The sequence below is a fragment of the Thalassophryne amazonica genome, chromosome 11 (genome assembly GCF_902500255.1).
Source record: "Thalassophryne amazonica chromosome 11, fThaAma1.1, whole genome shotgun sequence".
NCBI lineage: Eukaryota > Metazoa > Chordata > Actinopteri > Batrachoidiformes > Batrachoididae > Thalassophryne > Thalassophryne amazonica.
In genome coordinates, this window is record NC_047113.1 from 53059638 (window position 1) to 53077657 (window position 18020).

An 18020-nucleotide genomic window follows, 5' to 3' on the forward strand; every position below is an offset into this window, starting at 1 on the left:
CAAAGTTTCCTTTCTGTGACCACAGACCATGTCAGTTCTGCTTGCCTGTGGCAGTGTGCACGCTGGAAATATTGCCCACTTGCTTTTTAGTTCACCCACAGGGCCGATTTGGTCTCATACGAGATATTTTTTATGTGGCATTTTCCGACATCAGATCGCAGAGCGCTGCGTAAATGTGCGCGGCAGCTGAGCAGATGCGGCCGGGTCTGTGTCGTGTTATGGTTTGGGTTTGTGTGAGGCTGCAAGATGCTGCAGGTCACCTCTTTCGTTTCCAAGCAATACATGTGTAAAGTCGACAGATGCACTGTAAAAGTCAAATTCAGCTCCCTAACATTATACTTATACCTTTTTTTAAAAGGCAGAATTCATGAGTTACTTTTTCTCTTTTGATTTATCTTTTCATTCATTCATTTTGTGTTCATGAATGAATAAATGAATGCAAAATGACAAGAAGTTCTTGAATGTTGAAAAGTCAAAATTAGACTTGAAGTATTTAAGCCAATTTGTCACCAGTTATACTCCCCACTTCCCCCCAACCACACACACACACACACACACACACACACACACACACACACACACACACACACACACACACACACACACACACACACACACACTACAAAGTATAATGATTTTTTTTAGAAGTGCTTCTATCATCTATTGCCACATCTGCCTGCTCTTATTTTAGCCAAACCCACACAATCTCATTAATATAATGACACCCACATACATATGTATACAAGACAGGAAAAGATAAATCACACTACAAGGAAAAAAAAAATTAATTTTGATGCATGAAAATTTAATCCACCCTCATTTGTTTTCCAGAGTAAAAGTAAAAAAAAAAATTGTGAAAATTATTAACAAAAAAACCCCTTTATATATCAATCAAACCAACCGGAACTACAAATGAACTACAAATAAATTACATCTGTGAGAGATTTAGTGAAAAGCAAGTCTGTTGTTGTAGTGTGTGTGTGTGTGTGTGTGTGTGTGTGTGTGTGTGTGTGTGTGTGTGTGTGTGTGTGTGTGTGTGTGTGTGTGTGTGTGTGTGTGTGTGTGTGTGTGGTTTTTATTTTGCTGAAGCAGTGAGAAATCCATCATTTGCTTGTGAATAACCACCCCACTGGTTTTAGGCACAGAAGCTCAAAGGTCAAGATAAGTGGAAATTTTTTAAAAACCACAAATTGCTTGTCATTGTAACAATGCCTGTTTTGCACATGCAATTGTTGCTGAGTGTATGTAACCTGCTTCTAAGACACTTTTGATTTTGGGCTCAGAAGGTCAAACACTCTTAAGGCTTACTCTAATATGTTAGGAAGCCCAACTCCAGTAACCCTATTGATTTTGAGGTCAGAACATCAATGGCGAGGGTTTGTGGAAGTGTTTATTCATCACAAATTCCTTTGTCAGTGTGTTATGTTGTCTTGTACATACCTGTTTGTTGGCAATGTATTTACACATCAGGAGTCAGTACTTTATTTTGCTAATGTGGCTTTATTTCTACAAAATGCCCATCACTGTACAAATCCATAAATAAATCTTTTCTCCATTATACTTTTTCACCCTTGAGCTTGAACACTTTTTTTTTGTGATCAATTTTTTTTTATTATTATTTTACTAAAAATAGAAGAAAAATATAAATAGGCATATACATGTTACATAAATGGCTCACAAAAATATACATATTCAAACCTATACATACACAGATATACATGAACAGGTAATTGCAAAAATAGATAAATATAAATAAAATAAAGGGAGACATAAGGACATAAAAAGCTGTAATTAGTAAAATAGCTGTGATAAATATGACTAAATGAAAGAAAATCATAAGTACATATGTATATGCATTATAAAAACAAAACAAAAATCACAACCCCAAAAAATAACCCACCCACTCCCTGGATCCAGAACTCCAAACCCGTCATATGTTACACCTGGAGCTCACAGAAGACAGCTAGAAGTGAATTTCAAGCCTTTAGTGCCGACTCTTTGGTTCTGTGGACTCTATCGACAACTCCAAATAAGCAATGTAAGTGAGTGTGGAGACTTCCAGCATGTGGCAACTAGTTTTTTGCAACCGCAAAACCAGCCAACAATGGTCTTTTCTTGTCCAATGTCAAACCCAGCCCTGACAAATCATTGAAAATGAGTGTAGCAGGCCAACCTGATCTTGAATAGCGGAGAAAGGTTAATGGCGACCATCTTCCAAAATTTGGCCACTGGGGCACACTCCCTCAACATATGAAAAAAACTGCCCACCACTTTAGAAGTTCAGAGAGTACATGTTGGATCATTTCTAACCTTCATCAAGTGAAGCTTCCTTGGGGTTAAATATACCTTATGTATATAACTGTGATGTATTTGCTGATGGTCAGGGTTTCTGGATGCTAAACTCACATTAACCCAGACATTGTCCCAATCAAATGTAGGTTTCAAATCTGGAACATCACTCCTCCACATCGTGTCTAATGCCAAGGGTCTGTAATAGTGCTGCAACAAAAACCAACAGAGTCTCGAAACAAAACCACGTGTGCTATGAAGAGAGTGTGGTGTGAGAGGGCCCTGTAAAGAAACACCACCGTCTTTTAGAGACGCTCTCAGCTGCAAATAGAAAAAAGGAGGTATGTGGGATATCATACTTAATGCGTATACTCTGAAAAGTAAGTAACCCCCCCTTCTATAAATATCACCAAACATACAAATATTTTTCCCGACACTTTCTTTTTTGACATCAACTTAAAATATATAGGATTCCAGGCTTCCGTAAATCAGCACATAAAAAAATTGTGCTCTTTAAACTTACAGTGACAACAAATCTTTACAACATGATATGAATTTAATTAAAAATAAAAAATAAAAAAAATAATTGGAATGACAAATATGGGCTCCCTAACTAAATCATCACTTTTACAGTTTTTTTTTTTTTTTTTTTTTTTTTAAACTCAAAGTCATGACATGGACAATATGAACATTTCCAAGTTTGTCCCACGTGTCTTCTGGTAAACAGTAGCAGAACTTTCATGTCTTTAATTCTATTTCATGTTTACTTTTATTTTTGTGAATTCTTCTTCCTTGATTTTACTGTACAGCACTTTGGACACCGTCTGACTGCTGTCAAGAGCTACATAAATGTTGATTTCTTTAAAGAAAATCATTTTCTCTTCTGCTTATTGGCTGTAAAAGTGACAGTTTAGCTGTGTTGTGATTTATTTTAGCTTAATACTTTTCTTATCCTGCATGCTGCTGCATGAGCAGAGTATTGTAATCATGTGTGTATTTGAACAAAATAACTAAATAACTGCTGAATGGAATTTCACCAAATTTAGTGGGTACATTACTTGAATTATTGTCTCCAGATGATTACCTTTTGTAAGTAACAGGTCAAAAGATCAAGGTCAAGCAAAACACAGCAAAAATATACATTTATCATAACATCTCTGCTAGAGATTTGATCAAGAGCTCATATTGATCAGCAAAATATTTGTGATCAGCTGGTATGAAGACCCAAGGGAGCCCTTTTGTTTCACATAGCTCTGACAGGTACATGGTTACTTTGGGGGGGACTGGTGGTCTGCCCAGATGGTTGCCATCCGGGTCTCAAGGTGTTTGCATAGTGTTGTGGATGCAGCAAAATGTGACACCAGCACACGCTCTCAGACTTGAATGACTTTGTGATGAAGTTGCAAGAAGTCATAGTATGAAGTTCTGTATAGTTTAAAACAACAACACCATACTCGACTACTGTGTGTGTGGGCCCTCGAAGCACACTGAATATTATTGCTGACAATAAGTAGTCATCATAATTAGCAATACATATAAACGTATATCGTATATCTCAGTGTGCAGACCATGCAGGGTTTTTCTCATAATGTAAACAATCTCGACAACATAAAAAATGCAATTAAATGTGTCTTCATTGCATTTTTGTAATGTTGTAGAGATTTGTCTACATTGCAAGTGTGAAGAGTATAATTACAGAAATTTCAATATAGAAAATAATATTTTTTACTCCAGATTTTGATATCATAAAAAGTTTAAAATGTTTAAAGGTCCATAAGAGCCCAGACTTGACAGTTTAGCAAAATTTCACCTTGTAAATATAGTTTTCCAATAAGATGCTGATGATTCTGTAAGGGCGAATGAGGACGAGCCAAGCCAAATTCAGCCAGAATGGTGGGAAAAAAGCGAAACTTTGAGTCACAGTTGGGAGGGACACACATCCGGACAGCTGTGTACAAATGCCATATGACCACTTAGAATGTGGGTGGCTCCCACCTCGACTGTGTCATGCATGACTGTGCGTATGCGTACGATTGCAGGTCAAACGTTGTTGGACCACAATTCGACTACGTAGAATGTTGTTAGAATGCACTACGACTATAAATAATGCACACTGAGTGCCGACTGAATGAGGTTCGATTACCACCCGTTGTCTAAAAGTATGGACGAGCCGGCAAACATGGGGAGAAGAGGGTGGGTGCCAGCACCGTGTCTACCCTTTTCACAAGACCTGCCAATTCTGGATATTAAAATACATCTAACGTATGGACTGGAAATATGTCATATGTGTTAAATATGTCAATCGTTGCCCCCCTCACCCACCCACACACTCACTGTCTTGCTCTCTCCTTCCTGCCCTCCCTCACACACACTGACAGGTCAGCAGGACACTGTGCCATCAGAATGAACGTCTGTCCCACACATGTCCTGCAAGGTGTCATTGAACTTCACGAGGTGCACCACGGCAGCAGGGTGACCTGATGATTCCAGGCTCATGGAGGAGCTGTGCGTCTCACTCTCTGGCTGGATGGCACGCGTTGCTCCACAGTACGGCATACCATATGGGATATATATTTCGTGGTGGATGTGGCATTTGCTGTTGCCAGTTGGCTGATCGCAGGATGACATGGATTTTATCACATGGTGCAGCCTGGCTGGTGTTCGCTCTGTGCTGTGAGATGCAGCTGGAGGCATTCCAAAGGTGAGTTTTTATTTTTATTTATGTTCTGATGGCTTGCTGACACAGGTGCATCGCAGTGGCTTGTACAGAGGTAGATGGTGTACATGTCACAATATGGGTTTTAAAGCTGTGACACCCTGGTCAGTTGCACTGTGGCATGCCGCACAGAGCCTCTGGGGCGCTGTGACTTGCCATGGGGCAGCAGTGTGGCACCGCGCAGCTGCATGTGGTGTTACAGCTATGATGATCATCATAATTCATATACATTATGTAACCCATGAGAGGGCATGACAATGTATCTGTAATCTAAGGTTTATTATGGATATAACATCCCGTTCAGATGTGTGTGCAGTGCCCCATGTCTGTGGAATGCTTTGCCTTGCAGGGACACACGGTGCTTTAGGTTTGATTGCATCATGTTCACATGTAGTTCACAACAGGGCATGTCACAGACATTCATTCATTTCATTTATTTATATAACGCCAAATCACAACAAAGTCGCCTCAAGGTGCTTCACACAAATAAAAAATCAGGCATCAGAAAAAAAAAAATCAGGCATCAGAAAGACAACAAATACAGTATAATTTATCAACATTAAGCAAAAAGAAAAACAAAAGAAATACCGAGGTGATTGCCGGCCACTAGCCCTAAGCCTCAGAAAAATACCCAGAATCTAAATAAAGTTGAGGCCACAGTACGCTCCGTTTCCTAATAAAATGAATTAAAAGATTAAAAAGCATTGTAACACACTATGCCAGTGTGCGAGCCATATGAAAGGGAAAATAAGTGCATCTTAAGTCTGGACTTGAACATCTCTACATAATCTGACTGTTTTATTGATGCAGGGAGATTATTCTACAGAACATGGGCATGATAAGAGAAAGCTCTGTGACCCGCAGACTTTTTATTCACCCAAGGCACACAAAGCAGTCCTAGACCTTGAGAGCGAAGAGCCCGGGCCGGTACATAGGGTTTAACTAGGTCAGCTAAGTAGGGAGGTGCCAGTCCGTGAACAGTTTTATAGGTTAGTAGCAAAACCTTAAAATCTGATCTCACATAGACAGGAAGCCAGTGAAGAGACAACAAAATGGGTGCAATGTGGTCAAACTTTCTGCTTCGTGTCAAAAGTCTGGCAGCAGCATTTTGAACAAATTGGAGAACCCTAATCCTGGACTCCAGTAAATCAGAAAATAGAACATTGCAGTAGTCCAATCTACAAGAAACAAACGCATGAATTTGGGTCTCAGCATGAGTCATAGACAGTAAGGGACGAATCTTCACTATATTTCACAGGTGGAAAAAAGCACTCCTCGTAAAATGTATCTCTAGCGTGGAGATCAAAGGACAACATAGACATTGAGCACGAGCCAATCCAAATTCAGCCAGAATAGGGGGGAAAAAGCCAAACTTCGAGTCGCAGTCGGGAGGGACACACATTTGTACAGCTGTGTATGAATGCTGTATGACCACTTAGAATGTGGGCGGATCCCACCTCGACTGTGTCATGACAGACATTCCACATAAAAATATCTCCTTTGCGAACCCCAAACGAGGCTCAGTGGAGGTACACGTACGGCTCATCCGTGCCACATTCTGGACAAGCATTCAGGATTTGATGTGCTTGACCATGGCAAATGTCTCTTGAGCACGATCAGACTGCTCCAAATGCTGTTTTGACGCCATAAGAATATGTAGAATGCAATCAGATTGCGGTTCATCTGCTGTTCCATTGTTTTTCCACTTCAGCTATGCCACAGTTGTTTTGAACATGAGCAAAACATTTGGGGCAGCTGCACGAATGTGCCCGACTGTTTATACTGCGCTCAGAATTGTGTCTGATGTTTGCGACTGCTCCTCGATATTTCCCGAATGTGGGTTGAATTTTAATTTGGACAGGATTCGGGCTCATTCGGCCTCTATTGTGACGGGGGTATTGTACATTTACCTTTGAAGACAACCCCAAGATTTAGACTAGGATAAACAAAACACCACATCATTCATATCTACACTTTTTGTAAAACAGTGTAATGACAACTAAAACTATTGCAGGTGAAGCCAGTTATTAAAACATCAATGTTTATACACTCGAGAGGCTCGTAATGTTTGACTTAATACTGATCTGTTTACTGGTGTAGGCTGAAAAACAAAAGTGCTTGTTTGACACACGAGGAAATACCCTTCATCCACGCTGCTGCGAAAGGAGCAACAACTTGTTCTCTTCTCCCAAACCTGTGAGAGGTATGGCATAGTTGAACAACAGGTTTGTCAGTGTCTCCTTTTACACAGTCTTTCAGAGATTACACGCTGAAACAGCCTTAATCTGTCGCTGCTACTTGTCGATCTCAAAATGTCTGACAGCGACAAGCGCGCCCAGGAGCCACGTTCTGCACATCAGTACCAGTACAGATCCTTTTTTTCCATACGTTGACCTGATAAAAAGGAAAAAAGCATGAACCAAGAGCAGTGCTGGTGGATAAATTAACTACAAAAAAAAAAAAAAAAAAACACCTTTACAGTAATACACAAAGAAACCAAATGATAAACCAAAGAGAACCTGTTGATTCACATACTGTGATTGTCATGTGACTTCTTTTTTTTTAACTTTTATTTGCATTATTATTAAATGTTAATTTTTTTGTTGTTATGTTTCACACATCTGCATTAATTCCGCTTTATCAAATTCAGAATGCATCCTTTATTTATGATAACAGCAAATGAGAGTGTACAACCCCAAATCAGAAAACGTTGGAGGGATATGAAAAATTTTGTCAGGTGTTCTTTTGTCTCATACTTCATACAAACTCGTCTTAAGGTGTACAACAGTGTGGGGGGTCGTTGCCACTGCATTTTTTCATTCTAAAATTCTTCAGAGATTCTCTATTGCTGACCAGTCAAGATTGCAGGAAAGCTAGTCCGATATCTATATCCTCGTCTTCAGCAGCCATGTCTTTGTAACGTGTGCAAAATGTGATTTTGCATTGTCTTGTTAAAAAATATATATGCATGGGCATCCCTGGAAAAGATGTCCTCTTGAAGGCAGGCGTTGGCAAATTAACTTTGCCAAGAGTACTGACACAACAGCATACCATGACAGATCCTGGATTTTGGGCTCATTGCTGATAGCAGTCTGGATGCTCACTTTGTTTAGTGATTTCTTTATTTTGTCATTATTGTAAGCATCACTGCCACAACACACACACACACAAATTCCATCCAGTTTGTTATTACACAACATTTCCCACAATCCTGTGCGTAAGCTTTTTTTTGTGCATGTGTGTTAGGGCTGCTTGGTGTTGTCAGTTGTCAAAGCCGGAATGTTAATGAATATTCACAGAAATCTTCCATGTACTTTGCCACTGCTTTGCATTGCCTTATTTCTGTTGCATTTTGATTACAAAAAAGCTTTATGTGTGAATGGTCATAACTGGTCTGTGCCTGCATGCCAGGAAGTTAACGCACGCACGTGTACCAGTTGTAGGTGCTCACTTAATAGGTAATAGATTTTAGGCCAAGCCTTGCAATTCTGGCTTTTTTTTTTTTTCAAAGCATTCATGCGTCCCTTTGAGTTCTCCCTTGTTTTCAGTCTGTCACCACAGCAGATCTGAGGTGGATCTGCAGGCTGATTTGGAACAAGTTTTAGTCTGGATGTGCTTCCTGATGCAACTCCATACTGCATTAAAGCATTCATGCATCACAATCGATTCATTTAGGAAGTGAGGTCATATATCTACCACACTTTAAGGTATTGAAACCAAACTTGGTGTGTGGGCTCAGGACCCCACTCTGAGGAAGCACAAAAAACAGAGCTGTAATTTTACATCAAAGAGGTTGAAACTGTGTCAAGGGGTGTGTTGATGTTATGCTTGACATAAAAAAGGAGTCTTTAAGATAGTTCTCAATATGCTAAATCATAGATACTCAGGATGATATTAATTGCCATATGTGATCTCCCACATTTGTTTGTTGGAATTTTTCCATTTTAAAAAAATTAATTATTTAATTAATTTAGTATACAGGACTACACAAAAATTAATCTGAGCAAATTGATTTCAATGAAACTTGTTGGAAAGGTTGTGCATGGGCCAAAGAAGAACTCATGAAATGTTGGTGCAGATTGGAATCAAAGCATGGACCCTGACTTTGATCATTTTTGTTGCATCTTTGATCCAGATTTCTTTGATCCCATGATCAAGATCAAATGAGCCAGTGATAAATATCAAAAAAGTTAGGAACAGGACCAAGTTGAAAGGTCAGCACTGATCAGCATTAAAGGGGAGTCTTTCGGATGCTATGATTGTCAGTCCATTTTGCAGGTGTACTTTGGTCCAGATCCAGATAATGTTTGGGATGTAATGGACATTCATATATTTTTTGACAGATGTTGTCCACCAGCTTGGACATGACTTGGGCTTTGGCTTGATGGTTAAGTTAAATTAAAGGAGACAGTGGAGCTGTTAATTTACTTTGTAACTTGTCAAATGCTCCTGTTTATATATATATATATATATATATATATATATATATATATAGTCATTTTTTGTTTAGGAATTACAGTACAGCAAATGAGGATCAATGAACTATATCTACATCTCGATATTGAACTTTTTCTTGAAACCATGATGATAAAAATTCAAATATAATGTTCAAATGATTCCAGTGTCTTTGAAAATAACTTATAGGCAATACATTCAGTGATTCACAGTACTTCAGGAAATACTATGTATGGATCCACTGAGCTGTAGTTCACTGATGTTTTAAAAATGTAGTTTGGACAGCTCTTGCAGTTGCAGACTTACCAGGTTCAAAGCCTGCAGCAGGGTCTGCAGAATCTCTAAACCCTTGAGGAACTGTCCAGCTGGGAAGGAGTTCTGGTTTGGAGGTGGAAGCGACACTAGTTCCCACCTCCGTCTGGTCACTGTGCAGCAGGTTGAGCAGGGAATTGGTGTATTGGTGTCCAGTAATACCTAAACCTTCTGAAGACAGGGAGTATGTGATAGGATGCAAAGCTGGACCTTCTGCTGGTCTGGTGGGGAACGAATGCCACAGGCTTTGAGGGGTTTCTGCAGGGCTGAAGCTCAGGCTGCAGTGAGGATCTTTGCTGAGCTCAGGATGTCCAGCTAAAACTTTCACCTGCTGCTCTGAATACGTTTTTGTCTTCTGACAAGTGGTGGATTCTTCTGTGAGGGACATGAAAGAAATCATTCAGTGAGCCTGAATTTCTCTTTTCCTCATCAGTCATACGCTGTTTGGTATGTGCACCTACCCAGTTTGAAGGGTTTGTTGGGCCGTTTCATTTTGGCTGCTGGTGCTTTGGCCTTGCAGCCTTTGCTGAGGGCCCGTTTGAAGTGAGCATCCACCATACTGCCGGTATCACCTTGGAAGTAAGTTAGGATGACACTACGAGAGTGGCCCTCCACCTTCACTGCAATCGGACTTTCTGTTGCATCTGCCATGGGTCAGCTGTGTCTGTGGACACAAGGACCTTTATTAATTTTTAAATTCACACATTGTAAATGTTCATTGCAAAATTAAATTCAAATTGAATGCAAAAAATACTGTTTGTTAGGCAAATTTGATTTGCAGTTTAAAAAGTCCAAGGTATCCATTGACAAGAAACATCACAGATAACAGATCATGTAGACTGAAGATGGTAAAGGGGATAAAAGATAAAACAAGAAGCAAAAAAATTAAAGAATGAAAAAAGAACTAGAGCACCGCACTTGTAGAGCACGGCGCCAACACTATCCGCCAACACTATTTGGCGGCTCGTGTTGGCGGATAGATAGAAAGAATCCACCAACACTATTTTCCAGTTCCACAAATTTTTACCTTGGAAAAAATTTGCAAGGTCAAAGTCATGTTAGAAGTGACTTTTCATAAGATAAGATAAACTTTAATCCCACAGCGGGAAAAATCGCTTGTTGCAGCATCAAGAGTCATATACCACCCGACTCCCACACTTCACTTTTAATTTCGTGCAGCCATCACGGAATGAATTAGAATGAATTTGTGCTGGATCAGATGTGGATCTATTCATTGAGAGTGCCAGTTTGCACCTCACTATAACAAATGAAAGTGATTGAGGCACTTTTGATTGAGGTATAATGCAAAATGTACACCACATGGGCTTTTCAATATTAAATTCAAATGTCCACAAAATCCAGAATCTGGATCAGATGCAGATCAAACTTTGTCAGGTCATAGTGAGTGTCATTCTGCCCCTCACTTTCAAATATGAGACTGACTGGGGCACGTTTGATTAAGATATAATGTAAAATATAGAACATAATGCTAAAGTAACCTCTGCTGTATGAGCATGTAATCAATGAAAGAGTGTGTAGAAAAAAGTGACTTTTGACCCCTTAGAATAGGACAAGTTTAGCCATCTTTGAACTTGTCCAAGGTCCCAAGAATGTGAATTTGAAGACCCTGGCAGTAATAGGACTGGACTTATGCTGAGCAGGGATGGACAGATGCAAAGTCTTCACAATACCTGATGGCCATATTTTGACCTTCGGTAAATATACATTAAATGGGATTTTCAATGTTAAATTTAAAAGGCCACAAAATCTGTGATCTGGATCAGATCCGGATCAAACGTTGTCAGTCAGTAAAGGATACCATCCTACATAATGGTCTCAAATATGACAGAAATTTGATTTATGATTTATTTTGATTTATTTTATTGTTCGATGTTAAAGATAGGGATTTTTTCCTGACTTTTCCTTTTGACCTATGACCTTGAAAATTAACCTTGAAAAGAAAACCATCCTACATACTGCTCTCAAATGTGGATTTTTTTAAAAATCTTTTTTAAAAGTTATGAGTTTTTGAAAATTTGCTCAACTTTAAGGATAGGGATTTTTCCTGACATTGACCTTGAAAATGGAATCAGTTCTTGCTTATCAGGATATGAATCTACAGTTAAAATTTCCTAACGATATATGAAAAATTGTGGGTGCCAGACTGTTCACAAACAGACAAACAGGGGCAAAAACATTACCTCCTCCAACTCTGATGATGGAGGTAAAAAGTGGTCCAATGCTAGGAACTTTAACTTTATCAAATATGGTAAACATTTAAAAATACAGACTATGCTACATATTCAACACTGAAATTTCTGGTTGGAATCCCTGCTTTAAACTGGTGACTCACTGAAAACCTGACATACTGAATAAAAAAACTGACAAAAATCCATCCTGTAACTGATATTTTTAAATATATGGAAATAAAGTAGACATTCTCAAGACTTAACTCATGTAAAATGGAATATATGCAATTGGAGATAATAATAATAATAATAATTTTATTTATGAAGCATGTTCAAGACAAATTACTAAGCTCTTCATAGTTAAAAAGATTGTGAAATTGCAACAAATATTTGAGCAAATCTATTTATTAAAAGCCAAGTGGCCTCTGTGCACATGTATGCATGCTTGTGTATGACTTTGATGACGGACAAACTGGGGAGAGCGAACATTTGCCGTTTGGTATGGTTATGTATTTTAGGTCAAGGATGAACACCATGAACAATGGATATTGATAATTAAATTCTGGACTCACACCATATGGCGGTAAATCAACTACATCTTAAAAGCAAAGTGGCCTCTGTGTACGTGTATGTGTGTGTGTATAACTTCGATCACAGATAATTTTGGGTCAAGGATGAACGCTGTGAGAACAACATTAATAGGACTAATATTTTTGGAGAAACTACGGATATTAGCTAACAGTGAACAATGGACACTAATAATTACATTCTGGACTCGCACGCCATTCCAAATCATTATAGAAACTTTGTGTAGCACCCTTGAAAAATGTCAGCTACCTATTGTATAAACACTACCTATATTAGATCCGGTGGATCCCCACAGGCAATGAGCTAGTTGAATTTTAATTTTATTTATTTTATGTATTGCCAAGATGTTTCTAAACGTATGTGTGCACCTGTGCAGTTGTAATGCTGAATTATGTGGACTTTTTTTCATGGCTGTTGGAGGTCTGAGTTATTCGAGGGTTTTTGCTTTGTTTTGTGTTATATATTTTATAATATTATATGAGCATTAAGAATTTGATCATTTAAGATTTAGTCCTGCCACACTTTCTACTATCAAGTCAAACTCAACTCTTCATCAATAAATTCCCTCCAAATGTTTGGCGGAAGCCATACGACTTCACAACTGCTGCCTGCTGTTGAAGTAGTTTGGCTGGTGGAGAAACAGCAAATGCAGACATGCTTTAATAAAGTGCAACTTTTCTTTTGGTGTATTTTATAGTCTAGGCTTGTGTTTCCTAGTCACATTTCATGATGTATGAAAATGTTGACAGTGATCGAAAGCTGCCAGCATTTGATTTAATCCCGTTTGAAGATCAACAACTAGTTTAAAAAAATCCTCAAAACACTTTATAAAAGTGTAAGATACTTAAATAAACAGGTACTTAATGTATGAGCAAGTAAATACTGCATCAGCCTTGTTTGCTTATTTAATCCAAACCGTACGTACTTCTTACCCGAAATGTTGCGTGTTCAGAGGCAACCGAGCACGTTGCATTGACCGTCTAACCACATGTGCAGCAAGAAAAACAGCTGGAAAAACACGCGACGTGGCCTCAAATTAAACATGAAAGACATGGATTTGGTTTTTAAAAAACTCCTTTTCGTCTCCTCTACAGACAAAACATTTTACTTGGTGATCCTCCAAAGTTGCTTTCTGTGTTGCACTGGGAGGGCGTGTGATGCTTCGTGAACACAGAGTGCTATGAACAGAATGTCACCCAGCAAGTTCCTCCAAAACCTGAATGACTCCTTATAAAAAAAAACTGTTTTAAGCCACCCCGTGTACAAGCTGAACACAGATTTTCACTGTCTGCCAATTGGAGGCATTTGTGTAATTTGCAAATCTATGAGGTTTAATTTGTTAGATAATAAAGGACCTGGCACAAGATCAGAATTGAGTCAGTTAAATGTTCATTTATGGTATTTATGCTGGCAGAAACTCTAACTGGATCTTCATGTTTGAAGAATGATTGGCCTTGAACCTGGAAATTCTGAGTTTGACTTTTATTTTCAACCCCAATTCATTTCACTGTTTTTTCTCCCTTTATGCACTTTTTGTAGCACTTTTATTAAGCTATTTTGGCTGGTTCGTGCTTTAAAACACATTGTGTGTTTGAGGTTTTAAACATGTTGAACTTGCAGACGCATTCACTTATCTCTGCAGTGACATTCTTGTCTCTGGGTCCTCTTTGGGATCGAGCAATGCCTGTGAAGAGCTTGTGGAGTCATGAGATGTTTGGTGATGCCGAAGTCATTGCAGGAGAGCAAATGTCAAGTCTTTATGGTTCTAATTCTTCCTGTCTTACTCTATGGATGTTAGACTTAGATGCTAACCAGTGACCTATAGTGACAGACAAGTGGATGTCTTTGGTATTAGATCTTTTCACTGGAATGACTTTGTGTCAAATGGCTTGACTTTGTGGATACTATCAAGAGATGAGGGCAGATCACTTTTAATTGGCTGGTCATTTTTTAATTTCAAGAAAATCCGTGTTTTTATATCTACAAGACATGACAGGAGATGAGTTAAACTGCTGACATCAGAGGATTTCAGTGGTAGGTACAATTGTGTTTTGTCTGCATAAAAATGGTAGACAACATTGTGATTTTTGAATGATCTGACCAAGGGAGAATTGACAATGAAAAACAGAAGTGGACCCAGAACAAAACTCTGAGGCATGCCACAAATCAACTCGGCTGAGGAAGAAGATGTCTTCCCCAGGGCAACAGAAAAGGTTATATTTGTGAAGTATGAAAGGAGTAGGTTGAGTGCTGAGTCCTTTATCTCAACTCAACTTTCAAGATGACATGAGAGAATGCATGGGTCAACTATACTCAACAAAAATATAAACGCAACACTTTTGGTTTTGCTCCCATTTTGTATGAGATGAACTCAAAGATCTAAAACTTTTTCCACATACACAATATCACCATTTCCCTCAAATATTGTTCACAAACCAGTCTAAATCTGTGATAGTGAGCACTTCTCCTTTGCTGAGATAATCCATCCCACCTCACAGGTGTGCCATATCAAGATGCTGATTAGACACCATGATTAGTGCACAGGTGTGCCTTAGACTGCCCACAATAAAAGGCCACTCTGAAAAGTGCAGTTTTGTTTTATTGGGGGCGGGATACCAGTCAGTATCTGGTGTGACCACCATTTGCCTCATGCAGTGCAACACATCTCCTTCGCATCATCCGTGACGAGAACACCTCTCCAACGTGCCAAACACCAGCGAATGTGAGCATTTGCCCACTCAAGTCGGTTACGACGATGAACTGGAGTCAGGTCGAGACCCCGATGAGGACGACGAGCATGCAGATGAGCTTCCCTGAGACGGTTTCTGACAGTTTGTGCAGAAATTCTTTGGTTATGCAAACCGATTGTTCCAGCAGCTGCCCGAGTGGCTGGTCTCAGACGATCTTGGAGGTGAACATGCTGGATGTGGAGGTCCTGGGCTAGTGTGGTTACACATGGTCTGCAGTTGTGAGGCTGGTTGGATGTACTGCCAAATTCTCTGAAACGCCTTTGGAGACGGCTTATGGTAGAGAAATGAACATTCAATACGCGAGCAACAGCTCTGGATGACATTCCTGCTGTCAGCATGCCAATTGCACGCTCCCTCAAATCTTGCAACATCTGTGGCATTGTGCTGTGTGATAAAACTGCACCTTTCAGAGTGGCCTTTTATTGTGGACAGTCTAAGGCACACCTGTGCACTAATCATGGTGTCTAATCAGCATCTTGATATGGCACACCTGTGAGGTGGGATGGATTATCTCAGCAAAGGAGAAGTGCTCACTATCACAGATTTAGACTGGTTTGTGAACAATATTTGAGGGAAATGGTGATATTGTGTATGTGGAAAAAGTTTTAGATCTTTGAGTTCATCTCATACAAAATGGGAGCAAAACCAAAAGTGTTGCGTTTATGTATATTAAAAAGAGTGTTTAAGGTAGCAGCTAGCAAGAGGCAAATATTAACCCTGATGAGGGCTGTCTCAGTCCTACGGTGAGCTCTAAATCCAGACTGGAATTTGTTATAAACATTACTATCCATAAAAGATATTAATTGTACACAGATGATTTTTTTTTTCCTCCAGGATTTTAGACAAGAAGGATAAATTTGAGAGTAGCCTGTAATTACTAAGACACGGGGTCCAGTTAAGATTATTTATTTATTTACTTAAATGTATTGGCGAAGACACCTGAAAGAAGAGCAAAAATATTCTGAATAACAGAACAGACAGTGGAAAATACTTCGAGAAACTGATGATTTATTGTATGATTTAGTGTCATCTAGTGGTGACGATTCTGATTGCATTATGCTATCACCAATTCTGAGTTTTTCACTAATTTTTGGCAATACTGATTCATGCTCCTGTGCCTTGTCTTCTGAAATGCAATATGTATGATCTTCCATCACACAAAAATGAGAATTCTCAAATTTGTTTGCCCACCCTATCAACCAGTAGGCAGTGTTTAAGGGAGCAACGACTGATTCCTTTTTTATTCTTCTGTTTTCCACCCATTCTGTAAAATGCAGTAGAATAGGTATGTCCCATTTCAGTTCTTGGTGCAACATGGTGTTGCAGCATGGTGGCCTTCATGAGGGAGCCCACTCAAAGGGGGCATTCTCTGCTTGTGAAAACACTTTAAGGTGTTGTTGCAGGTAATTGTATTTCTGCTAATAAATGCCCCTATGTCCTACATACTGCAGCTTTAAAGGAAAAAACAGAATACGAGTACAATGCAGGAACTTCAATAATGCATGTATAATTATGCAATAAGATCCCATCATGTTGTAGGGCATGCAGAAAAATGCCATCAAGCTCGGTTGATTCAGAATTCAGAGTTTGTATTCATATGATGAGAAGGGAAGAAAAAAATCTAGGTCACTGTGGAAGAGGGTTCATTATTGGTAAACGGGCGCTTCGGTCGTAAAGACGGCTCAGCTGACATGGTTCAGAAGCTGCAATGACTCAAGTCACACTTGCATTTAAAGGCATTAGTAAATAAGGTCGGAAACTGTGGTCGACAGCGCACATATGATGACCTCATTGTTCAAACTTAAGCGCAATATGTTAAAAAACAAAACAAGAAGAGATGTTCTGAAAGTGCAACACCAGCATCTTGGATGTTTGACACTGATGTTTCAGTGATACCATAATCTTTAGTTCTTTGTGGCCTTAACATTTGATCATTTCTATCCAAAATTGAGCCTCTTTATTGTTGACTAACACATGAACATAATGACCCCAATGGCTTGACAGTTCAAAGGTCATAATATAGAAACACGACAATGATATATGAAATCACATTAGTGTTTATTAGCAATCCAAAGGGCATCTTTAATTAATTTTCTCTGAAAGGTTGTTGTTGGACTTGCAGCTGCAACTCGTTTCCCCAGAGAAACCGACACCAGCCCTTTGGTCTTCCAAAGAGGTCTCTTATCCAAGTACTAACCAGGACCCACTCTGGTTAGCTTCTGAGAGATGATGGGTTCAGGCTCACACAGAGCAGACCAGCTGCTTACTAAGTCCTTAGAAAAGCCATATATAATATATATAATAAAAGCCAAGTGGCCTCTGTGAATGTGTGCGTGCATGTGTATAACTTCGATCATGGACAAACTGGGGAGAGCTGACATTTGCCGTATGGTATGTGTATGTATTTTGGGTCAAGGATGAACGCAGCCGAAATAGAACATTGATAGACTAATATTTTTGGAGAAATGATGGATATTAGCTAACAGTAATATTAGCTACATTCTGGACTCGCCCTCCATTCCAAATCATTATAGAAATCCTGCATTATTTATCCCCACGGGCAACACACTGCTTCTAAATATCCCCGATAAACACTGGACCCAAAATCTCTCAAAGTAAAATGTTGTTCTTGGTTGATCTGGAATCATTCCATCATATTTGGTGTTGCTCTCGGGTGACTAAGAATGTTCGTACTTTAATGCAACACTTGGATATTTATTA

At 39.2% G+C, this 18020-nt stretch overlaps 1 protein-coding gene across 1 annotated transcript; it reads right to left on the reverse strand.

The window, feature by feature from the left end:
* Positions 1-6065: 6065 nt before the first annotated feature.
* On the reverse strand, positions 6066-13705 carry vgll1 (vestigial like family member 1). The gene is made up of 4 exons (XM_034182244.1): positions 13482-13705; positions 10234-10436; positions 9767-10147; positions 6066-7399 (listed from the first exon to the last, which is right to left on the reverse strand). The coding sequence occupies exons 2-4, from the start codon at positions 10421-10423 to the stop codon at positions 7362-7364; spliced, it is 609 nt and encodes a 202-aa protein (XP_034038135.1). The 5' UTR covers positions 10424-10436; positions 13482-13705; the 3' UTR covers positions 6066-7361.
* Positions 13706-18020: the final 4315 nt, after the last annotated feature.